The 26,488-nt window shown below is 34.6% G+C and overlaps 1 protein-coding gene across 1 annotated transcript in view; it reads left to right on the top strand.

The window, feature by feature from the left end:
* The first annotated feature begins 7 nt into the window (after nucleotides 1-7).
* Nucleotides 8-26,488, top strand: part of LOC118190826 (uncharacterized) — a 68,028-nt gene continuing 41,547 nt past the window's right edge. Inside the window, exon 1 of the mRNA XM_035361607.2 lies at nucleotides 8-450. Within this exon, the coding sequence (XP_035217498.1) occupies nucleotides 387-450 (64 nt within the window). The 5' untranslated portion in view covers nucleotides 8-386. The remainder of the gene's footprint in view (nucleotides 451-26,488) is intronic.

The following is a 26,488-nucleotide window of genomic DNA, read 5'->3' as shown; positions in this document are numbered from 1 at the left end:
GATGTTGCATTCAAGCAGGGAAAATATGGCAGCACTTGTTTAAATCAGTTCTGTAAAAACATGGGAAGTGGATATGTTATCTTTCTGACATTTGCTTGAAACAGAAAATATGTTCGATATTCAGGTGGACAATATCATTTTGAGGACTTATTTGCATTTAAATTTTGTCACAGGAAATGAATAAAACGGCTTAATATTTGCCATTTAATAGAAGTTACAAAGTACTCATGTGTTCAATTACTTCTTTGGCAAGTTCTTCAACTTCATTTGTTATATATACATGTCATTTTCTCTCACGTGTATAAATATATGTACCTGCACGTTTCAAATACCCTGCGTTCACTTTGATTGGCTGTTCTTATAAACTGCTGCATAAGCAAATCAAAATGAAGATTTCAATGACAGGATTACTTTTTGTGATATTTGTAGCATCATCTTCTTTTGTTAAAGGTAAGAAAGTCTCAACTTTCTATTTAAAGCAGCACATTGTCAAATACTGTAATTTATTTATAGAGCTATTAAGAGCCTCAAAGGATTCATAATTGTACTGTGAAACTGGCAAACTCTTACTTTAGTACTGATAATGCGGAAACTAGTACAAATTAATAATAAAAAAGTCAGTTACAAGAATTAATTAATTACCACTGAAAGAATAATTCAACACGTTCTTTTTTTGATCTTACAATTAATGTTTTTAATTGGTTTAATGCTAAAAACTTAATAAAGTCAGTTCTGATAAATGAAAATAAAATTATCAAATTCCGAAAATTTTTGAAAATTTTATTATTGAAATTTTAAAATTTCTTCAATGAATAAACGGAAGATTTTACTATTCCGGAGTTTCATGAACAGTTAAAGAAAAAAAAATTGCTATTAAATCGAACTTTTTTTGTACTAAACTATGTGATGAGAATGCATCATTGTTTAAATTATATATAATAAACAGCTTATTGCTTACATTTATTCTAAAGAAATCGGATTTCCGATTTTTCTATATTGTTGTTGTTATTAATGAGCCTATTAAACATCATGTTTCGTAGATTCAATGTTCAGTATTTGTTTGAAATTTTAAATAAGTTTCAAAATATTTCTGTTATTTAACTAAAATGCAGTTCCCTCAAAATTAGATTTTAGTTTATTTTTCTGCAAATGATTATTTACTTATTTACTGTTTATTCATTGGGATATTTAGATATTCTCAGTTTTGCTTCTTTTTCTGTTCCCAGAACTTAAGGTAATTTGAAATTTACGAGTTGATGCTTGTTGGAAGTGCTGCAATTGTTCGTCTAAGGAAAAGCATACAGTACGTTTTTAATCAATAAATTTTTAAATATATAGGTAAATCCTAAAATATATGCAACAACTATTCAAGTACAAAAGCTTCAAATCGAAGACCAAAATTTTTTTCTAGGGGTAATTATAAAGGATGGTATGTCTTTCAGTAAATGGTCTTTAGAGCGTAAAGATATCTCAAAAAAGCGCATGCTCTCAAACGAAAATTTCTTGTAACTATTTACCTACATAAGCACTTTATTTTATTTCTTCAGTTATATTTCCTCTGACAAGAGCAAATGAGGTTGTGAATTATATTCTTCGCTATAACCTTTACTACAAAAGTTCCAGAACATCTTTCAAAACAATATTCTTTCACATATTCAAAAATCAATCTTCTTGCCTTAGTAAGTTCCGTTTAAGTTGTGTCATGCTGGCATAACTCCAGTCTCGAAGCATCTTACTTTAGTACGTACAAAAATAACTGCTAAATTTACCCAGCATTTACTCTGACAGTCTGCACTTAATTGGGTTCTTGTTTTAATGTGGATGAAAATGGTGTGCTGTTAACTTTATAGAAGTTGAAATATTTGAACAAAGAAAATTTACAAAAAAAATTTCAATATTAAAATAAACAATATCAGGTATTTGAAATCCAAAGTTAAAATCACATATAAAGCTTAAATTGATTGATTGGCTGTATTTTAAAAATTAGGTAAACCTTTTTTTTAAAGGGAAGTCATAAACTTATTAATAATTATGTAAACTTAATGCATGCTCAATATTTATATAAAAAAGCTGAATAAACGAAGATTCTGAAAAAGCAGTAAATTCATGTAATGTGATGACTGTTGTGGTAAATGTAAATATGATAACTGTTTTCAGAATTTCATTTCACAGCTCCGAAATGCATGTAACTTAAAGGAAAATTTCGCTTACAAATAACATTTTGATATTAGTGATTAGAACTGAGTTTCTCGACAATCAATATTGAAATAATTTTTTAATATGAACATTAGTCTTATTAATTAATATTTAAATGATAATTTGAACACTTTTTCATCAATATTATTTATTATTACAGTTTTAATAACCCTTCTTCTCGGTTTTTTTATTATACTATTATTTCAGAAACAAAAATTCCCAATGAAGTATGCATCATTTAAATGGAAACTACAATATCTGTTATTAGGTTGCTTTACACTCTGTGGACGTCGAATTGCTCATGGATAATGAGAAATTAGTTTTCCGTTAATAAAATGAAAATATTGACTTGACCTTTTAACGGAATCGAGGTTATTTACATAATATGAAATCAGCAAAGCATTTTAAAGCATATTTATATTTCGGACCTCCCCTTGCCCCCAAAAGAATTGTCTGTGAACAGTTGACGACGCTAACCCCTTTCTCTCTTTTTCGTGAGCAACGGAGACAAAGATACAAAGAAGCTATTCTTAGATAACTGCATTTTCTGCTCAATCTAATCCTGTCTCAATATATAGGGCTTGGAAAATCACCAGCGATTTAAAACTCCGACTCTGTTTTATTCGTTTTACGAAGATTTTAATGTTTTCTTGCTTAACATTTCCTTGTTTGGCATTCATAGTCGACAAATTTAGGGTGTGAATAAACAAATTCGTCTTTTGTGCATCAGTAACCTGTTCATATTTATTCAGTCTGAATTATTTGAATCAATATATTTTAACACCGAGTATGAAACAGGACTAAATTAAATAATTATTTTTTTAAGTACGATCAGGCACCATGTTATATCAAACTAAAATTGATGTATTATCTTTGATATGGTGGACGTTTATTAATGAGGACATAATGTCTTTAAAAATAAACTAATGTTCGCGCTCAGTATCTTTAAGAAATAAACTAGTGTATAATTCGAATATTGATATAGTTTACCATACACAAATTTTTCTTAAAACCAGCATAATCGAAGGATTTGATCAAATGAAACGCAGTGATGGCCTATAGAACAGTCATCATGTGAAACCGGAAAAGATAACATTGGGTAAAAGGTATCGTCAGGTATAATTTAGAGAGCATCACAATGCTAGAAAAATACTTAATATATTTTTACATACTCAGGAGTGAATTCTTTCCTTAAATTAAATTCAGGTGTGAGACAGAAAATCACATTAAAGAGTTAATAATATCTAAGTACAAAATTCACAGTGGATAAAGAATACTTGATCAAAAAAAATATCTTGTTTACATGGAACACATTCTTATTTCTCATAAGTGAGTTTAATCCAAGCACGAACCGAACATTTCTAAAATGAAATAATGAGCAACAGATAGAAAATTTGATTTAATTTGATGCACATAGTAATAAACAGATAACAGAGATAGCTGCATAAAGTAGGCTTAACGCTGCAAAACTATAAAATACCTGGTTTTGAATTCAAATAAGATGCTGATCTAATACTCTGGTTTCCATAAATTAAAGAACAATTAGAAAAATCAAGGGAAATACTAAATGCCTGTGTAGAAGTTTTTGATAAAATTTGGATAGAATTACAATAAGATTTTAGTTGACCATAAAGTTGTTTTATGCTATAAATATCATGCTTACTTTCTAGATGAAAGCACGTCTATGTGAACTGCTTTTGCAGTGCTAAGCTGTATTATTTAAGCTTTAAACTGATATAAAAGTACTTGAAAAATTTGTATTACACTTTATATAAGAAACATTTTCATTGAAAATTTAGCTGTTAGAGGAAAGGCAGTGTACATAATTATGCTTTGTGGTTACTTTTCTCAACCATTCAAGACTAGCGGAAATGTTTTACATTGTTTATAATGTTGCCTATAAACTCAGTTGGATGTAAAGACTATATTTTTCCTTTAAAAGCAGGTTTTCTTTATCACTTGGCAGTATGAAGATTGAACGATGTCTTTCTACAACATAATGACATGTTTAAGCTAGTTCAAATCTTCAAATCAAGTTGATAAATATATGAGCATAATGGCATCCTTTTAAATGAGATGTATCTCATTGTAATGCTAATGTTTCTCGTACTGACCCCACATCAGAGTCACTTTCAGCAACCGTAGTAATACTCAATATTGTAAGACCTTCAGAAAAAGAAATGTTTAAACTGAACATGCTGGATGATATTATCATGTAGCAAATTCCGAGAGGAAAAGAAATTATGCTTCTTCTTAGAAAGAAGAGAGTAATTAACGTACCAGCTTCATATGGTCCCTACCTGCCTGTTATGTGACTGGGAAAGAACCTACGAAATATAAAAGTTAAACTTTTGCATTACCACTTACATCGAACTGATCGTAATCGCAAGAAGCATTACAGTTTAAAAGCTGGGAAATGCATACATCATGCAGTTCGTAGCCTTCTGAGTAATCTACACGCTAACAAATGTAACTATGAACACATAATCCCACAATTTTCATGGAGATTCCAAATCTCCATTGTGACCTGGTGCTTTGTAGTCTGTAACTATGCTAATTACTGACTACCTAGGAGACGCAATTGTCTAGTATCGGTAGACTATGATAAACTGAAGCATCTTGTTAATTGTGGTTTCTCGTAAAGCTTACATCTGTATACCGTTCTTAACAACGTGACTGCTAATATGCTCTTGCTTTATTTTCAAACAGCCATTTGTACCAGTATACAAGCTCTCGTGGACGATTTCTTTTTGGTGGCAGTAGGATCTTCCTGAAAATTCTCAATACAGCCGTCTCGAGCTAAGCCTTACCATTTTCGAAGTTGGGCTAAAGACGTCGAACGAAGTATTTTTTTCTTTTATTTCGAATTACCAAGCCAAATATCCTGAGGGATTCTTAGTTAAAGTCGTGAAATTATATTGAATTAAATCCTCAATGTAAGTTGAAAGTTAGTTAGATGAAAGTATTTTTCTTCGTCATAAGAAAACTAAGCAGACTTGCTGACTGATATGAAGATTTAGAAAGGAGAGCTTATTATTTCACTTGCCCTGAGACGTACTAATATAGTTGTGTCAAATAATGCCATGAAAAGTGACTAAATGTTTTATAAGATTTTACGGAAAATCACTTATAAGCGTATAAATCACATATAATGCGTAGTCAATTCACATTATTAATATGAAATATTTTTGTTTCAATTAACTTTTTTTGTGAATTTTAAAGTCCTGTGCAATTTAATGAATTCACAATTGTTACCCAGATGTAGGAAATATAGCCCTAAGGTAACTTATTCTTTACTTATATTTGAATGCTGTGGTGTTCAGTGCGGTAAAATTTATAAAACTCCTCCTTTTGTGAATATATACCATACCGTTAAATTTCTTAAAAACAGAAAAATATCATAAGCACGCTTCTATCTTGCTGAGTTTGTTAAAGAAACTTCACGCTTGAGTTCTGACTTCTAATAATGTTAAGTATGGTATGTTATTTGGCGTCCTAGTAGTTACGTTGTACGGTGTAGTTTTCTCTACTTCTAATTTAACATTGGAAAGACATTAGGATTTTTTTAAAAGCAGGAGTGATGAAAAATTAGCCTTCGCCGGGAATCGGACCACGGACCTCTGAAATACCGGCTCAGTGGGCTGACGACTACACGAAGGCACACTAGGAAGACGTGAGAAATACCTTATAACATTTAATTATGAAGCTCCACTTATCTGAAGTAAGTTATCACTTTGTAAAGTCCAGTTAATATACTTCTGTGTTAAAACAGGGATAGTAGTAACTCCATGGGAGAAGGTTAAAAGTACCCTTTATTAATTCTTTAAAATTTGCAAAGCGTCAACTCAACGCTAACAAACTTCGCCTCTAATTGAGCGATAACTGTAAAATCATATAATGAAACTAAAAGTTGAAGATATTAACAAGAGATAGAACTAAACTACAGGGCTCAGCGACATTCAGTAACTTTATCAGGTTCTGTGTTCCTCCTTACTTGCTTTGGGAACATTAAATGACCTGATTCGGAACAGGGAGCTTACTAAAGCTATGTTCAATAAATGTGGGAAGTAGACAATACACACAAGAAGGGTATACGAAACCCTTTAATTTTCTCTCTTTACAATGATTTCCAGACTTCGGAATACAGAGACCAACCACTTGTGGTCTGAACGTAAGAATATAAAAATATTAACTAAACTCTAACTAAACTAACTTTGGATTAATAAACAAGTGCCTACTCGAAGATTGGCCGTATATTAACAGAAAGCCGTATGTAGTACAGAGAACTGCTAACACTACAATACGTTTAAAATTATCAAGAGGATTAAACCTCTGGCCTTGAAGGCAACCAGCAACCGAGTAAAACTGCTATGGCAAGCGGCCTGCTCCTAATCACTCCTTCCTCTCTCTTGCTTGGCAAAAAGCCACAACTTAAGTACTTGGCGTTCGCAAGACAAATTTGCATAAATAAGTTAAAGCTTTTAATTCTGTTCTTTTTTGCTTCTTTAATTAATTTTTCTATATCACCCATTTTAAATTCTGGGGCTCTTTGTTGAACATAAAATAATTTATCTAACGGCGTTATAATCTTTCTGCCTAAAAATAACTCAGCAGGAGTTTTGCGCGTTGTATCATGTTTTGCGGTCCTAAGGGCGAAAGCTAATTGATTGACATAGTTATCCCAGCTTTTATGAAAATTTTTAACATAACTACGGATAATTTTCACTATATTTCTATTGACCCGTTCCGCTATATTTGATTGCGGCCGATACGGGACCATTTTTAAATGACGTATGCCCAGTATTTTGCACATGTCTTCAAATACATTACTTACAAATTGAGGACCATTATCCGATATAACTTTTAGGAGCTCCCCGTATTTTAAAATATATCTATTTAAAATAGAATCAGTAACTAATTTCGCGGAGGCTCGTTTTAAGGGAACAATTTCGGTCCACTTACTAAAATGATCAACCATAACAAGGAGATACCGACTTTTATTTAACTGACTTTTTGGGAAAGTGCCCAATAAATCGATGCCAATTATTTCATTTGGAAATTCGGATTTAATGCTATTTAGAAACCCGGCCGGGCGGAAATTAATATAATTAACTGCTTGACATGTTGGGCAGGACTGGACATACGCCCTTGTTAACTTTTGCAGTTCAGGAAAATAGACTGCTTCGCGTACGCGTTGGATAGTTTTTCGAATACCAGCATGAGAAGCTAAAGGGAAGTCGTGTAACTCCTGCAGGATATTTAATCTAAGACTAGCTAGGATAACAGGTCGAAATTAGTTGTTGGAATTTGTAGTTTTTGTATAAAATAATATACCATCTATTAGTTCGTAATGGGCCGCCCTATTTCTTATCGCCACAATATCTTGGTGGCTAAAATTTTCAGGATCCTTTAAATACTCATAAACGTTTTTAAACTCAGGATCCTTACGCAGTTCGGTTATTACAGTTTCTCGGGAATTTATCGTACATGCTGTGAGCATTGCCACCTTTACAGTATTACCTTCTTCATCTATTTTTATCTGGATAGGGCATCTGCTACGATATTTTCCTTTCCGGGGGTGTGCTTGATTACCAGATTATACTCTTGTAACTTGAGTACCCATCTTATTAACCTTGGGAATAAGTTTTTCCCTGAGTACAATCTAGTTATCGCCGCATGATCAGAACACACTGTTATTGGCGCCCTTCCAAAATAGACTCGGAACTTTTGCACTGCTAACAGAACTGCAAGTGCCTCTTTCTAAGTCGCGGAATAATTTCTTTGTGTTTGATTTAAAGTTCGACTAAAAAATGCCACCGGCTGCTGATTTTGCGAAAGTACCGCTCCTACCGCATAATCCGAAGCATCCGCTGAAATTTCTAAATTCTCATCCTTTTCAGGAAATTTCAACACAGGGGCTTGCGTTAATGCTTGCTTTAATTTTTCGAAAGCACTATTGGCTTCGGCCGTCCACGAGAATCTTGCCTTTTTCCTTTTTAATTTTAACAATGGTTCAGCAATAGCTGCAAAATCTTTTATAAAGGACCTATAATATGAACAAAGTCCTAGAAAAGAAGAGAGCTTCTTCGCCGTATTTGGCGGCGGATACTTTTGCACAGCGATTATTTTTGATTCGTCTGTCTCGATTCCTTTCTGAGATATTTTGTAACCTAAGTATTTTAATTCAGGGGCTACAAATTTGCACTTTTCGACGTTAAATTTTAGACCGGCCTCATTTAATAATGAAAACACCTGTTTTAAATCCTGTACATGTTGGTCCAGATTATCACTAGTAATAATGATATCGTCTAAATAGATAAATGTGGACTTTCCAAGAACAGGCCTTAGCATAATGTCCATACATCGCTGAAATGTTGCCGGTGCCACTGAAAGGCCAAACGGCATACGCTGGAATGCATAAGTACCAGACTTGGTTATAAAAGCAGTCTTAGGCACATCTTCCGGTCTAACCCCTATTTGAAAATAACCAGTCGTTAAGTCTAAAGTAGTCATGTATTTGGTAGAAGTTATGTTCCTTAGAAATTCTTCAATAATAGGTAACGGATATACCGGATATTTAGTCATGGAGTTTAATTTACGATAATCAATCGCAAAACGCCACCTTTTTGGATGTGTTACTGGATAGTCATTGTTTTTCTTACATAAAACAACCGGGCTAGCATAACTACTTAAGATGGGCTTTATGATCTTTTTACGTAACATATCTCTAATGTGCCACTCTATAATTTTTTCTTTATTCTTATCATATCGGTATGGTTTGTGGCGAACTGGCAGTGAATCTCCGGTGTCGATACTATGGTTAGTAACTTGAGTAAATCCTGGAATATCACAAAATAATGAAGCAAATTCACTTACCACTTGTCGAATTTTTTGTTGCTCTTCCTTAGGCAGGTGGTCCAGGTTTAACATTGGTGGTTCAGTTTTTTCTTCTCGAACTGGTTTCATCGTCAGCTTAAGGGACGCTCCGTTAAAATCCAGCATTGCTTCTGCCTCTGAAAGAAAATCTATCCCTAAGATGATATGTGCTTGCAAATTCTTTACTATAAAAAAAATAATCTTTACTTGCTCGTCCTTGATACGAATGTGTAACGGTAATTTACCTATGCACTTGCATCTTTCTCTCTGCGCAGCTAACACTGTCGTATTATCCGAATTATATATGCGGTATTTACGGAAATACTTCCTAAAAAATCTTCTGCCACACAGGAACACTTCGCGCCTGTATCCAGGAGTGCGATGGCTGGGATGTTATTCACCAACACTTCAATCTTTGGAAGAGTCAAATTTTTCACCATCACTGTATTTAACTTGAAGGAAGAGGGGTTTTCTTGGCCTTCGGATTTCCACACCCTCCCGTCAGCAGAAATCCGTTTTAGTTTAAATCTTGTTTCTTCCTTTTCGTGCCTTCCTTCTTTTTCCACTGGCCTTCAGACTTTTTTCCTGGCTTACTATTGAACTGTCGACGTTCGCCGGTTGTTTTTGGATACTCGGGTTTCCTTGCCCACTGATTCGCTTTGCTTCCGTAGCCGTGTTCTTGACTTTGCTGTGGTCTTGGCGCACCAAATTGGTTTCGTTTCTCATACTGGCGTCTTCTTTCAATGTCCGCCGTTCTTCTACTTTCAAACTGGATTGCTAGCTCAAATAACTTTTCCAGTGTAGTCGGATTCCTTAATTCAATAAAGTCTTGTACTTGGGGAAGTAACCTCGGCAAAATCATTTGAATTATCTCAGGATCCGGACGGTTTCCATACAAGAGTTTGAAGACGTGAACTTTTCTTAAAATAAAGGTGGAAAGATTTTCGATTCGTTGCTGATATATGCTGAAAAGTTCCGTTTCTAATTTTGCACGATCTCTTACGACAGGGAGGGCTTTTACTAAGGCAGTCTTGAAATTTTCGTAAGTATAGGTGGGACTTCCCGTTTGACCCAAGAGGCTTCTGCCTATACATTTGAACCAATTAAGCGCTTGGCCCATCAAAGCGCTGGTAGGTAAGGTGACTTTCTGGAACTCATGCACGGGATACAGCATGAAGTGGTCATCCAATTTTTCCAAAAAACTGGTTACCGGTGAGTTTCCATTAAATGTTTCTTCTGGTTTCATCGAAGCGCGCATGGTCTGGACGATGTAACAAAATCCTTCCAGGGCGGCAGCTGGCATTTCTGGATTCTGAGCCTCTTCTGCAGGCAGCACAGCTTCTTCTTGAAACTCGGCCATGGTTATTCTTCTTCGTCGGGCACCACTATCAGGTTCTGTGTTCCTCCTTACTTGCTTTGGGAACATTAAATGACCTGATTCGGAACAGGGAGCTTACTAAAGCTATGTTCAATAAATGTGGGAAGTAGACAATACACACAAGAAGGGTATACGAAACCCTTTAATTTTCTCTCTTTACAATGATTTCCAGACTTCGGAATACAGAGACCAACCACTTGTGGTCTGAACGTAAGAATATAAAAATATTAACTAAACTCTAACTAAACTAACTTTGGATTAATAAACAAGTGCCTACTCGAAGATTGGCCGTATATTAACAGAAAGCCGTATGTAGTACAGAGAACTGCTAACACTACAATACGTTTAAAATTATCAAGAGGATTAAACCTCTGGCCTTGAAGGCAACCAGCAACCGAGTAAAACTGCTATGGCAAGCGGCCTGCTCCTAATCACTCCTTCCTCTCTCTTGCTTGGCAAAAAGCCACAACTTAAGTACTTGGCGTTCGCAAGACAAATTTGCATAAATAAGTTAAAGCTTTTAATTCTGTTCTTTTTTGCTTCTTTAATTAATTTTTCTATATCACCCATTTTAAATTCTGGGGCTCTTTGTTGAACATAAAATAATTTATCTAACGGCGTTATAATCTTTCTGCCTAAAAATAACTCAGCAGGAGTTTTGCGCGTTGTATCATGTTTTGCGGTCCTAAGGGCGAAAGCTAATTGATTGACATAGTTATCCCAGCTTTTATGAAAATTTTTAACATAACTACGGATAATTTTCACTATATTTCTATTGACCCGTTCCGCTATATTTGATTGCGGCCGATACGGGACCATTTTTAAATGACGTATGCCCAGTATTTTGCACATGTCTTCAAATACATTACTTACAAATTGAGGACCATTATCCGATATAACTTTTAGGAGCTCCCCGTATTTTAAAATATATCTATTTAAAATAGAATCAGTAACTAATTTCGCGGAGGCTCGTTTTAAGGGAACAATTTCGGTCCACTTACTAAAATGATCAACCATAACAAGGAGATACCGACTTTTATTTAACTGACTTTTTGGGAAAGTGCCCAATAAATCGATGCCAATTATTTCATTTGGAAATTCGGATTTAATGCTATTTAGAAACCCGGCCGGGCGGAAATTAATATAATTAACTGCTTGACATGTTGGGCAGGACTGGACATACGCCCTTGTTAACTTTTGCAGTTCAGGAAAATAGACTGCTTCGCGTACGCGTTGGATAGTTTTTCGAATACCAGCATGAGAAGCTAAAGGGAAGTCGTGTAACTCCTGCAGGATATTTAATCTAAGACTAGCTAGGATAACAGGTCGAAATTAGTTGTTGGAATTTGTAGTTTTTGTATAAAATAATATACCATCTATTAGTTCGTAATGGGCCGCCCTATTTCTTATCGCCACAATATCTTGGTGGCTAAAATTTTCAGGATCCTTTAAATACTCATAAACGTTTTTAAACTCAGGATCCTTACGCAGTTCGGTTATTACAGTTTCTCGGGAATTTATCGTACATGCTGTGAGCATTGCCACCTTTACAGTATTACCTTCTTCATCTATTTTTATCTGGATAGGGCATCTGCTACGATATTTTCCTTTCCGGGGGTGTGCTTGATTACCAGATTATACTCTTGTAACTTGAGTACCCATCTTATTAACCTTGGGAATAAGTTTTTCCCTGAGTACAATCTAGTTATCGCCGCATGATCAGAACACACTGTTATTGGCGCCCTTCCAAAATAGACTCGGAACTTTTGCACTGCTAACAGAACTGCAAGTGCCTCTTTCTAAGTCGCGGAATAATTTCTTTGTGTTTGATTTAAAGTTCGACTAAAAAATGCCACCGGCTGCTGATTTTGCGAAAGTACCGCTCCTACCGCATAATCCGAAGCATCCGCTGAAATTTCTAAATTCTCATCCTTTTCAGGAAATTTCAACACAGGGGCTTGCGTTAATGCTTGCTTTAATTTTTCGAAAGCACTATTGGCTTCGGCCGTCCACGAGAATCTTGCCTTTTTCCTTTTTAATTTTAACAATGGTTCAGCAATAGCTGCAAAATCTTTTATAAAGGACCTATAATATGAACAAAGTCCTAGAAAAGAAGAGAGCTTCTTCGCCGTATTTGGCGGCGGATACTTTTGCACAGCGATTATTTTTGATTCGTCTGTCTCGATTCCTTTCTGAGATATTTTGTAACCTAAGTATTTTAATTCAGGGGCTACAAATTTGCACTTTTCGACGTTAAATTTTAGACCGGCCTCATTTAATAATGAAAACACCTGTTTTAAATCCTGTACATGTTGGTCCAGATTATCACTAGTAATAATGATATCGTCTAAATAGATAAATGTGGACTTTCCAAGAACAGGCCTTAGCATAATGTCCATACATCGCTGAAATGTTGCCGGTGCCACTGAAAGGCCAAACGGCATACGCTGGAATGCATAAGTACCAGACTTGGTTATAAAAGCAGTCTTAGGCACATCTTCCGGTCTAACCCCTATTTGAAAATAACCAGTCGTTAAGTCTAAAGTAGTCATGTATTTGGTAGAAGTTATGTTCCTTAGAAATTCTTCAATAATAGGTAACGGATATACCGGATATTTAGTCATGGAGTTTAATTTACGATAATCAATCGCAAAACGCCACCTTTTTGGATGTGTTACTGGATAGTCATTGTTTTTCTTACATAAAACAACCGGGCTAGCATAACTACTTAAGATGGGCTTTATGATCTTTTTACGTAACATATCTCTAATGTGCCACTCTATAATTTTTTCTTTATTCTTATCATATCGGTATGGTTTGTGGCGAACTGGCAGTGAATCTCCGGTGTCGATACTATGGTTAGTAACTTGAGTAAATCCTGGAATATCACAAAATAATGAAGCAAATTCACTTACCACTTGTCGAATTTTTTGTTGCTCTTCCTTAGGCAGGTGGTCCAGGTTTAACATTGGTGGTTCAGTTTTTTCTTCTCGAACTGGTTTCATCGTCAGCTTAAGGGACGCTCCGTTAAAATCCAGCATTGCTTCTGCCTCTGAAAGAAAATCTATCCCTAAGATGATATGTGCTTGCAAATTCTTTACTATAAAAAAAATAATCTTTACTTGCTCGTCCTTGATACGAATGTGTAACGGTAATTTACCTATGCACTTGCATCTTTCTCTCTGCGCAGCTAACACTGTCGTATTATCCGAATTATATATGCGGTATTTACGGAAATACTTCCTAAAAAATCTTCTGCCACACAGGAACACTTCGCGCCTGTATCCAGGAGTGCGATGGCTGGGATGTTATTCACCAACACTTCAATCTTTGGAAGAGTCAAATTTTTCACCATCACTGTATTTAACTTGAAGGAAGAGGGGTTTTCTTGGCCTTCGGATTTCCACACCCTCCCGTCAGCAGAAATCCGTTTTAGTTTAAATCTTGTTTCTTCCTTTTCGTGCCTTCCTTCTTTTTCCACTGGCCTTCAGACTTTTTTCCTGGCTTACTATTGAACTGTCGACGTTCGCCGGTTGTTTTTGGATACTCGGGTTTCCTTGCCCACTGATTCGCTTTGCTTCCGTAGCCGTGTTCTTGACTTTGCTGTGGTCTTGGCGCACCAAATTGGTTTCGTTTCTCATACTGGCGTCTTCTTTCAATGTCCGCCGTTCTTCTACTTTCAAACTGGATTGCTAGCTCAAATAACTTTTCCAGTGTAGTCGGATTCCTTAATTCAATAAAGTCTTGTACTTGGGGAAGTAACCTCGGCAAAATCATTTGAATTATCTCAGGATCCGGACGGTTTCCATACAAGAGTTTGAAGACGTGAACTTTTCTTAAAATAAAGGTGGAAAGATTTTCGATTCGTTGCTGATATATGCTGAAAAGTTCCGTTTCTAATTTTGCACGATCTCTTACGACAGGGAGGGCTTTTACTAAGGCAGTCTTGAAATTTTCGTAAGTATAGGTGGGACTTCCCGTTTGACCCAAGAGGCTTCTGCCTATACATTTGAACCAATTAAGCGCTTGGCCCATCAAAGCGCTGGTAGGTAAGGTGACTTTCTGGAACTCATGCACGGGATACAGCATGAAGTGGTCATCCAATTTTTCCAAAAAACTGGTTACCGGTGAGTTTCCATTAAATGTTTCTTCTGGTTTCATCGAAGCGCGCATGGTCTGGACGATGTAACAAAATCCTTCCAGGGCGGCAGCTGGCATTTCTGGATTCTGAGCCTCTTCTGCAGGCAGCACAGCTTCTTCTTGAAACTCGGCCATGGTTATTCTTCTTCGTCGGGCACCACTATCAGGTTCTGTGTTCCTCCTTACTTGCTTTGGGAACATTAAATGACCTGATTCGGAACAGGGAGCTTACTAAAGCTATGTTCAATAAATGTGGGAAGTAGACAATACACACAAGAAGGGTATACGAAACCCTTTATTTTTCTCTCTTTACAATGATTTCCGGACTTCGGAATACAGAGACCAACCACTTGTGGTCTGAAAGTAAGAATATAAAAATATTAACTAAACTCTAACTAAACTAACTTTGGATTAATAAACAAGTGCCTACTCGAAGATTGGCCGTATATTAACAGAAAGCCGTATGTAGTACAGAGAACTGCTAACACTACAATACGTTTAAAATTATCAAGAGGATTAAACCTCTGGCCTTGAAGGCAACCAGCAACCGAGTAAAACTGCTATGGCAAGCGGCCTGCTCCTAATCACTCCTTCCTCTCTCTTGCTTGGCAAAAAGCCACAACTTAAGTACTTGGCGTTCGCAAGACAAATTTGCATAAATAAGTTAAAGCTTTTAATTCTGGCCGGAAGTAGAAAATAAGAAGTGATAGTAAAGATTTAAAATAAAATAAACGTTAGTAAAACTTAAGATCCTTACAACTTAAACCCCCTTCGAAACTAGTGGCAGCAAGTGAATGCAATTAAGCCACGTGAACCAGCAATAAGCAAATGTATCTACGGCAGAGGTTGCGGTTATAGCCTAAATATCCTTTCTCCTACCGAAACTCGGCTGTTAAATACTTTCTTCAAAGTAGAAACTTGCATTCCTTCACGCGCGCTACAAAATGTAAATATTTTGGCACTGACAGTTAGGGGAATGAAGGCTTATAAGAAAGGTTCAAATTAAACTATTACTTGTTATTTAAAATAAATATAAATCCCTAAAACTTTCAAACATTGAAACACAGTAATTTAAAATTTAACTTAAACACAGATACAAATATGTAGTTGTAAATAAAGGCTTATTAATGCTCGACTTGGATGTAAAATGAAATTAAAAACTAAAATTTCAGGTTTTGGGAAAATTCGTAAGTGTGACAAGTATTTATGTACTAACACACGACTACATCATTCGCCTACAAACGAATTTCTCACCTCAAACCTCCTCTTGAACACAGAGTTTTGAAACTTAAAATTCGTTTAATTCCTCTTTTCAATTCAGAAAGAGGAATAAGCCTCTTACAAATTAAAATTTTGATGTGGTCGGCGGTAGCAAATAGCTTAAATGTAACAGAAAATAGCCGGACGGTAAAAACCGAGAAAGGAAAATGGCCAAATTGGAGACTAATCACTCTCGCTTTTCTTTCTTCTCTTTTTTATACAAGAAATGTAGTCAACTGTTATTCTGAAGAGGAAAACAAATCTCATTTCCAATAAAATGGAGTAATTTTCTGCACTTAAATTTGATTCTGAATTCAATAAAATTCTAATGAGAAACATTTTATCCTAAAATTAATTAATTTTTTTACTGATTATTAATTACTGCTGTAAAATATCGTCACAGGAGGAGAATACTTCGTTGCAATGAATATTTGTTGAGAATATGAGCTCCTTCTTTTATGCAAAGCTGTCTTTGTCACTGTACATAAAATCCTAGATAGTATTTCAGTTATTTATTATTATTATTCAATTCGACTGGAATTACTAATATCATAGAGGAAAGGACCTGTCTGGACTTAATAATCCATAAGAAAATCTTGATAGATTTTCTATTAGCCTAATGTAAATTTTCTCTCAATATAACGACTCGCAGATCATTCAAAATCGCATTATAACTGCCTTCTTGAATGTTCTAAGGAAATAAAATATCAGCATTTTTCTGAGACACATGTAATTTATTTTCTGCTAGGGAAAATTTAAATGTAAGCAAAGCAAGCGAATTTAAGTATGAGTATGCCAGCCATTTTCCAGCAGGCATGCATCATACTGAAACTCAATATTGTTGGAATTTAAAGACAAGTATACTGTATTGTAATGACCCTACTTTTATCCTCTCTTGAACCGAGTACTTAACCTCAATTAATTCCACTGAACGCTCACTGCAAGTGAAAAAAACATATTTGTTCAAACGAGACTCTCCTTGTCGGTGGCCGAGAGGTTAAGATCCTTGAATTCTGGATGTTTGAAGCGGGTCCGATTCCAGCGAAGGGGCTGGCTGCATGGTAAGTTTTCGTGATTTTACCAAAGTGTAACGTGAATAAAAGCAACTTTCCCTTAGAACGTTGTCTCCAGGAAGGCATCCCCTTCTCCAAGAAGGCCCAAGAAGGCAGATAGCTTTCTTATGCATTGGCATACAAACCTAAAATGAGACTGTGTTAAAGTAGTGTTTTGTTATTTTCTTTCTCATTTTCTCGCAAGTTATTCTTTCGGTTAACACATGGAAGAAGAACAACGATGTGTATCAATAAAAAATGCAATAGTTTCTAACTGGAATGTGGCGGAATTTCTTCACAGGAGAAAAAAATTAAAGCAAATAATTCGCATTAATCAATACTTTCAGATGGGAAAAATCAAAGTTCCAGATGTCACTTAAGACAGCATAATATGAATGATTTTGCCAAAAACATTAACTTCTGCTTATCTAAGTTATTAAGAATGCCTTTATTTCTCTTATTTGTTATAGATTAGGAGAAATTTTCAAGTATGATTTTTTTATTTAAGTATTTATTTAAGTATGACTATATTTTAAATATATATTTCATTTATTAAAACTTCATCTAAACATATAGCTTTAGCTTAATTTCTTGGTTATTTTAAGTTTTAGTAGGGTAGCAAGCTGATAAATAAATTTTGCCGAGTTTTAAGAAATATTTTTTACAAAGAATATTCGATACAAAGTCCTTCATTACGGTCCCTAGAGGGTCAATACGAATTAATTACATTAAATTTATTTAAAATTAATATTTGTCATTATTCAAACAATGTCAAAAGACATCATTTAAATATTAAAAAGTGCTAAATCCTCCAAGGCTGTTTTAATTACTGCGAAACACAAAATTATTGTGCAATTTACGGTTTAAATAAATTGATACAAAACTGAAAAAAGACTTGTAATCTGAAAATATTGGACTGCGGTCTAGTACCTCAAAGAAGAGTTTTAAACTAAAACTAAAAACTAAAAGAAGAAGAAAAATCTGAAAGCCTTCAGATTTTACATTACGCCCAAAGGGGCGTGTTTTAACGCTTTGTGTGTTACCTTTATTTATTAAATATTATATTCTTCGCACTTAAACCATAAAATTCAATTCAACAGCAATATCGTAAAATAATTTTAAAATGAGTTAATCTTTAGATTTTCCGATACACAGTCTGGCGAGCTGGAAATAAATATGTTTTTTTTTTTCGTATAGTGTTGCCGTTCCTCGCTTTGAAATCGTTGAGTTTGTTAATCAAAAATTCTTTAATATCTGACAAAATATGAAATAGATAATAAAACAAATTTAAAATTCAAAATTATGGCTTCCAGATTCCCATATTCAGTGGAGAATCACGTTATTCAAAACTTGATGGCTCTAGGTACCGTTGTTTTATCACAACGCGAGAAACATACATACATTTATGCAGATTCTTCATTATTTAATTTCTTTCGGTTCTAGTATTCTTTCGGTTAACATATGGAGGAAGAACAACGATGTGTATCAATAAAAAATGCAATAGTTTCTAACTGGAATGTGGCGGAATTTCTTCACAGGAGAAAAAAATTAAAGCAAATAATTCGCATTAATCAATACTTTCAGATGGGGAAAATCAAAGTTCCAGATGTGACTTAAGGCAGCATAGTATGAATGATTTTGCCAAAAACGTTAACTTCTGCTTATCTAAGTTATTAAGAATGCAGGGCTGTAATATTTGGTGGCAAAAGCTTGAAAAGGGAATCAACGCAGAAAGTGAATCGACGCAAAATGCCAAAACGAAATTAATAGCCCTTAATGCCAAACAAAATTAATGGCCTTTTCGTTAAAAAAATATTTAAACTAAAAAACATTAAAATTTTCAAAAATTAAAGACAGATTAAAAATTTTTGAAAATAATTAAAAAAAGTTAGTATATAATTTTCAAATTCAATTTCCAATTCAGTAGCTGACTTATTTTCAAGCTAAAATATATCCTTCTAGTTTAAGATTTAAATCCCAGAAATCCTAGATGTAAAATCTAAAATTACATATTTAAAGGAGGTGTTCAAAATTGCAGTGTCAAATGGTAGGAAGTAAGTTCCTGTTGTACTATTCCATCCTAAATAACAACACCCGAAATCTTTCATTCTTATTTAATTAAAAAAAAAAAGGATTATTTCAAACATAGTTTTGCGTTTTTTTCATTGGATCTCTTGAACTCGAGACTTGCAACTTACAAATATTACAAAACACACTCACACACACAAAAAAAAGATTTATTTTAAATTTATTAACAAAAGGGGATTATAGTTATGTTTAGTAAATGCACAAAAGTCGCATTTGAACATTTGCACAGCTTTTAGTTTCACTAACAGCCTCAACTCACCATTGTGACCAGTATGTCATCTCAACCATGCAATAATGCAACAGTAAGTATTTTTGGCCATTTCCTTGATTTGCATATTTTTTGCGCATTTAATTATTGTGCCAGAATTATTCCTTTTTACTGCTTTTCAATAATAATAATAATTAATAATAATAATAATAATAATTATACTACTAATAATACCAATAATAATAATATTAATTTCATTTTGGAAGAAAATATGATACGCTTGTTTTCCTCTTCTTCCATAATAAAGCAAGAGTGATCATTAACAAAGTTTACATAATTCCAAGGATGTAATTTCTCAACGACTTCAGGATCTCTGGAAACTTTTGTATAACTGCTAATCTATATAAGAGACAGTTTACAAATTATTTTCACCTGATTTGGAGTTGCAAACACTTTCCTCCTTATTTGTAGTTTTATCCTGTTTACTTACCTGCAGACACTTTTTTTTTTTTTTTTTTTTTTTTTTGTGAGTGCTGGATTTATTCTGGCATAAATCTATTCTATCTCTTGACGTCTTCATCTGAGGCACTTTTACCAAATTGGAAAATTCATCTTGATTAATGTCAAAATACCATAAAATTACTAAACACTTTTTTGCAGAAAAAAATTCATAGCCTTATTACATTTACATTTCTACTATTATTAAAGTTATAACCATATTATAATATTAGTTTACTTTTCGATTTACAGGCTGCCAAAAGACCTAAAACTTCTAAAACACTCTAATATATGCATGACACAATAAATTATATGCAATAGTATAATTATCAAAAGTGTGGAACCCATTTCTAATAGAATCCAAATATCCTTTCAAGTTTTTCAAAATATTAAAAATAAAAATTATTGGAACATTGGAAGGCAAATGTAACTGAAATCATACCTCTTTCAAAGTTTTTACACATAAATATTTAAAAATTTTTTTTCTCAGAAACTAATTCATTAATTGCAAAATCGATGTTTAACGCTATTAAGAACATTTTGATAAACATAAGAAAAAAATTTGGGATAAAAATATTGAAAATTGTAGGAGAAGAAAGATATTTTAATCCTTAAATTTTTCTTTAAAAATAATTAATTTAAATTTTTCTTTAAAAAATTTAAATTAAAAACATACAAGCAAAAATTTTTTTTTCAGCTTGAAATAATAATCATAGAAAACCTTAGCTTAATATTCATAAAAAAAAGGATGAAAGTTCTTAAATGAAAAAAAAAATATTCAAAAGGTACAAAGTTCCCTTAACTAAATCTGCTAAATACTTTTTCTGTTTGAGAGGATTACTAATATTCCTATGTTCCAAGAAGTCTGACAAACAAACAAAAATTTATCGTTTGTTTGTATTTGATTATATTTCCTATTTTCCATTGTTAATGATTTTTCGACATTCGGAATAGGTCTAACAAGCTCGATCGCTCATCGCATTAACCAAGGATTTTATATTTTCCTTCAACCAGTAGATTATGGGTTCGAATCTATGAGTTTCTGATTTTTCGACTCAAAATAAAGGTTTTATTGAATTCTGTAAACAGTTTTGTTAAGATAAAAAATTATTAAAATTTTTGCATACGTTATTCTATAATTATACAAAAAATTTTATATCAATTATTTATTCACATAATAATTTTAAAATAATTATATACACAGAAGAGCCAAAACATTATAACCACCTACTTAATAACCCATTTCGGGACCTTTGGCCTGCAAAACAACTGCAACTCGCCTTTGCATGGATGCCATAAGTTCTTGATAGATGACTGGAGGCAGGCTGTATCAAATGTCTAAACAGCGGTCACGCAGTGTCGAGATATTCTGACATGGTGGTATCCGAGCTCTGAGCTGTCGTTATCTACGTGATTCATCCGACCAGGCAACTTTCTTCCACTTATCCATGGTCCAGTCTCGATGTTCTCGGACCCACTGCAGGTGTAGTTTACAGTGACGCTTGGTCAGCACACGAGTGAGATATCTGCTGCACAGTCCCATATCCAACAGTGTTCCGAAACACTTGCACTTCGATCTGCACTGTATTGGGCTGTCAGCTGAGCCACTTTCTTGCGCCGATTTTGCTGTACTAAGCGGAACAGTCTTCGACGTCCTTTCTCTTTGATGACGCGCGAACTTCCAACACCTTGGCGTCTACTGCTGGTTACACCGTCATTTATCTACTTTGCATAAATACTAAAATCGGTTGATTGCGAACAACCAACCTACCAGTCATGCAGTTTTGGAGACACTCGTTCCGAGACTTCGGACCATTACAATCAGCCGTCTATCAAATTAGGTTAGATCAGCGGTTTTCTCATCACTCGCAAAAGTAAGTGCAAGGATGATTCTTTTTACCATTTCCAGCAGCAGTTAAATACCATTTCCAATTTAATCACATGCCCTCCACGTCCTCGAGAAGAGTTCATTGAAAAATGTGGCACTAGTCATAATGTTTTGACTCGTCAATGTAAATATAATTGTTAAATTTTTACGTTATTTATAAAGTGATAAAATTTGCTTTTCCTCTTTCATGTATTTAAACAGATGCTTTATTATGAATCTACTTATTAGCAGTATATGTTATATTTTATGCTATACATGAAGTAATCGATTTCTTTCCACTCTTTATGCAATGGTTATATATAATATATATTACATTTCGCAATTAATTGCTTTTCTTTCCTACTTTATTAATTTTTTTTTCAATATACAATTTTTATTTATTTTTCGTATTTTACATTTTTTTGCATTTTGATTGACACTTTTAATCACTATTACTTTCTGTCTGCTACTAAGCCTTCTGTTTATTATTATTATTATTATTACAAGGTATTTTAAAAGATAACATTGAAAACTTTGCGAACCTGAAAAATAAAGGCATTGAAAACTTTGCGAATTATTATGTTTGTTGAGAGATAGATGGAGGTTTCCTACTGGATGCAAATTACGTCATCTGCTTTGACCACTCTGAATGACTTAATAGTTCAGAGAAACTTGAACACAAATTCTCTTTGTGGGAATGAAATGCTGTCAGTAGAAACGACTGCGAGGGAGACTTGTTCCGAGATATGTCTCCTCGTGTAGACGAGGCTTAAGGGAGTGATGGCTTAGGGATAGACTTCTTGGGAAACTAGTTTATATTATATTTATGCCATATATAACAGAGTAAATGTAAGATTTATAAAAATAAATAGTAACGTGCAAGTTCAACCTTTTATTTATAACAGTTGGATTCTAAACAAATTCTCGTCTTTTGCAACAAAATTCCCAGGTTTTTTTCTAACACTGCACATTCCCTTGCCTCAGTGCCGTCATTTCAACGCACTGCCACCAGAATCGCAACTAATTAAAAATGAAACCTCAGAACTTTCTTAAGTAACACACTCACTTCGCTTGACAGTAGCACTTAAGTAGAAATTAAAACTTTCTGAGATATTTTTGAGTTCCTTCAGAAAATTGACAAAGTTCTAATGCTAAAAATTTTTAAGGAGCTTGCTAAAACCTTATTTTTCGTACTCTTATTTAGAATACTTATTTAGTCCTTGAAAACCAGTTAAACGAAATGTCTAATTTTTGTATTTAGCTAAGTTAGTCGAATCACCGTGTGCTTTCATATCACTAGCTTCAAATCTAGTGATATGATCTAGCGATCTAGTGATCCAAGATTGTGGCTGGATTTATCTACAAAACCGTATTAATCAATGGTCAAAATACTGAAGTTTTAAAATTATCTCAGTAAGAAAAACGTAGAAGCTTGTCTAAATTTATTTTTTTTCTCAGAAGTTTATAAATTCATAATAATTCCTCAGAGTATTAAATGCAGTTGTCATTTTTTATAAGATTTGTCTTAAAACCAGTCCAGTCATTTGAAGTAGTTCGTCACACGAAGGAGGAGAAGTATGTTGTAATTGCTTCTATCTTAAGTTAAAGATTCACGCATGTCCGCGTCGAGGCGATCGTAGTGTGTGCCTTGGGATCCTGGGACCCAAAGAATGAATGTACTATTAGACGGCTTTTCTCAAGTACGTATACCAAACTGATGAAGAAGCTGGTTATCAGCGACCCAATTCGTGCATCTAGGGACTATGTGGAACATCTGACTGGCAAAAGTCAACAAAACAAACCCTCCTCTTACCATATCTGTTCTTACTGCGTCAAACGTCCTAATGGTGACTATTTGGACTCTGTAAATACCACTATAAATATTGTCTATTCTGTTGTTGTACATGTAAATATCGCTTGCAAGTTGAATTTATTATTACAAAATGCTCCTGATTGAAAGAACGTATTAATGAGCTTGGGTAAGAAAGCTAAGAAATGGTGTAAATAAAATGTCGAAGCAAAATAGAATATTTTTTCCCCTGCTAGCTAGAATGTAAAGATTATGAGCATAAAAGCTTAATTTGATAAATAAAGCATAGATTATGTTTCATAAACTTTTCGAAAGACTGGTGGTTATACGTACGACCATTTAAGAATTTTTTATTTATTTATTTTTTTTAATTAAGCTGTTTCTCATTAGAATTGAAATACGCAGTGTTTCTTTGCATTTTGCTCAGCACAATTATAAGCGTTATGATTACAATCAACTCCCAATTAACCTGGGTAACACTGGGAACCACGTGCATGGCTAATTCAAAATCAGGGTTAGCACAAGGGCATTAAAAGAACTTACTAAAGAGGAAAAACTCTTATTATAATTAACAGAAAAATACTATCAACTATCTGATTGTGTAATCAAGCAGCAGTTTAATCTAGAGAATAATTTCATTTGTCTGTACAAATATTTAATCAGTATTCAAAGTACTTTTCTCTCGAGCGAGCGAGCGAGCGAGCGCTCAACCTCTTTTTCTTTTTACACTCATCTGACGAACGTCAAAATCATATGAAAGGAAGAAGAGGTTGAGATATGCAATTGATTAGTATTTCAGCCCATTTAGACGACGCAGGAGGGAGAAACGACATCTGAAGCACTGCGTAAAAGAAAAGCTGTGTAGTGGATTTTTTAACTCGTAAAGCACTTTGTAAGGTAGGAGTTTTATCAGAATATCGTTTTATACCTCGATAATAAGAAGAAATGTTTACCAACAAGTGTCGGAATTCGATAGAGGCAGGTTCATTGCCTATGGAGAGTGTGGATTATCGTTCCGTGATATTGCCCGTCGCACTGGTCGGCATCCAAACACATTCATACGAATGTGAAATCAATGGGTTGCTGAGTGTCATACTGAACGGCATGCTCAGCGCCTTACTATGACTAACGCCCGAGATGACAGGCATATTCTGAGGTCAGCCCTGAGAAACCGTATAATCATATCATGGACCATTAGTCAGGAAATGGGTATGTTTGCAGCACGCAAGTATCTGCTCGTACAGAGTATCGAGTTTTGCAGCAGCGTGGATTATCAGCAGGGCAACCGTTACTTTGACTTCCTTTGACAATGCAGCATAGAGAGAGAAGGCAACTCTGGTGCGTCGAATGAGAAAGCTGGATACAAGTGTGGCACAATGTCGTCTTTTCAGACGAGTGCTGCCTTGGCCTGCACGGTCTCCAGATCTGTTACCCATTGAAAACATCTGTTCATGGGTTGCTGAGAGAGTGGCGCACCACCCCTCTCCAGGCAATACGGTTGATGAAGTGCGACAGAAACGTGAAGCAGCATGGAATGAGTTGTTCGTTTCTGTCATCCAAGCCAAGTTCGACTTCATGCCTAGCCGGGTAAGGGCCATTTCATCTGCCAGGTGTGACAGCTGTTTCTGCTAATTTCGCACCCCCCGTAAATTCCCAAACTGCTTACAAATTTAATCATTTTGATTCGGTCATTTATCAGCTTAATTTTGTCTTGGTCAATATCAATTTGATGATTTTGATTTCGGTCTCAGCACACTGTCTTTAGAATCATCTTGACCCCCCCCAGTGGAGCTATGGGTTCAAAATGCTGAGTTTGAATGAATGAGGTGATGGCTGATGCTGGGGATTTGACTCCTTCACTTTAGCCGTTCTGTCCGTTTGGGAGTTGGAGGTGATTTTAATTTTGAATTCAGTTTTCCAGGTTGATTTAATTCGGTTACGACTGTTAATCGTTATAGCCCATCGCTCTTGAATGCATTGCCTTTGACTGTACTTGCTTTGCCTTCTCCCAAATAAGTGGCCACGTCACTCGACTGTGTTGAGTTTTGCATTGTATTTCTAGCTTTTGATTTGCCTTCGAGAACATTCTCGGGAAAACCAGTAAGAATTCGTTCTAGAATGTTCTTGCTCCGTCTATGGCATACTCCCAATTTTGTCGACTAAATAGGCGATTTTATGCCAAATCTGGCAACTCTGCCTTTGCTAGCCACTTCCTAGCAACCCTAAACCCGTTTTTCGGGGAAGCTATCTTACCGCAGCTGGGCATTTCGTAACAATATTAAGCTACACTGGAATAGAACTCGTTAACTCCCTTAGTGGACCGTTTATGAGTGATGAAACAGACTTTTCTTGTTGTGTTTAATGACTTTTTAATAAATGTTACTCATTTGCGGATAATTTATCTTTTTTCCTGCTGGTTGGCATTGCTGACGACAACTGCGTGGTGTATCTTTCTCACAAATGAACAAATGTTTTTGGATTTAGAGCCTTTCAGTATTTACTTTCAAACTCGAATTTTTCAGTTTAAATCAGGAAAAAGATTGCTAAATTTAGTACCAGAATTTATTATCAGACTCTTTTTATCAGCCATCTTGTATATGAACATTTTCTTTTGTGACGGATATATGTGTCTTTAAAAATTTGGATTGAATATGGGATTTGTAGCCTGATTATGGCAAAGCGCAGTAAAGCCTAAGGGAAAGAATTTCTACGTGGAAAACCTTTCTAAAAGAAACTGTCTTATATTCACTTTAAATTTTAGAAAAACTTTGAAAATTGCCATGCAATCAGTCACTTATCCAAGATTAGAACCGAAGTCAAACTACGGTGTTCAACGATTTTTTTCCACTGCGTGTTTACTGGACGCTTAGTTTCAAGATCTAAAGCTCCATGGCTTATGACTTAGCCACAGTGAAATTTCCATGTTATGTTGATTTCCGTGAGCGACTGTCTAATAAGCTCACTGGATTAAATTTTCAAATGTATGCTGAATACCTTCATTTGTTACTTGTGATAAAAATCTCTATCTGCAAAGCAAAATTATATTTAGCCTGTTTTTATTTGGATGGATCAAATTATAAACCCCTTTTTACGAAATTTTAAAATTTGTGGATGC

The sequence above is a fragment of the Stegodyphus dumicola genome, chromosome X1, assembly GCF_044657685.1.
Source record: "Stegodyphus dumicola isolate Sdum_Otavi_A_Nest chromosome X1, ASM4465768v1".
NCBI lineage: Eukaryota > Metazoa > Arthropoda > Arachnida > Araneae > Eresidae > Stegodyphus > Stegodyphus dumicola.
The sequence above is the reverse complement of the archived record's forward strand: the minus strand, read 5'-3'. Positions and strand labels throughout refer to the sequence as shown.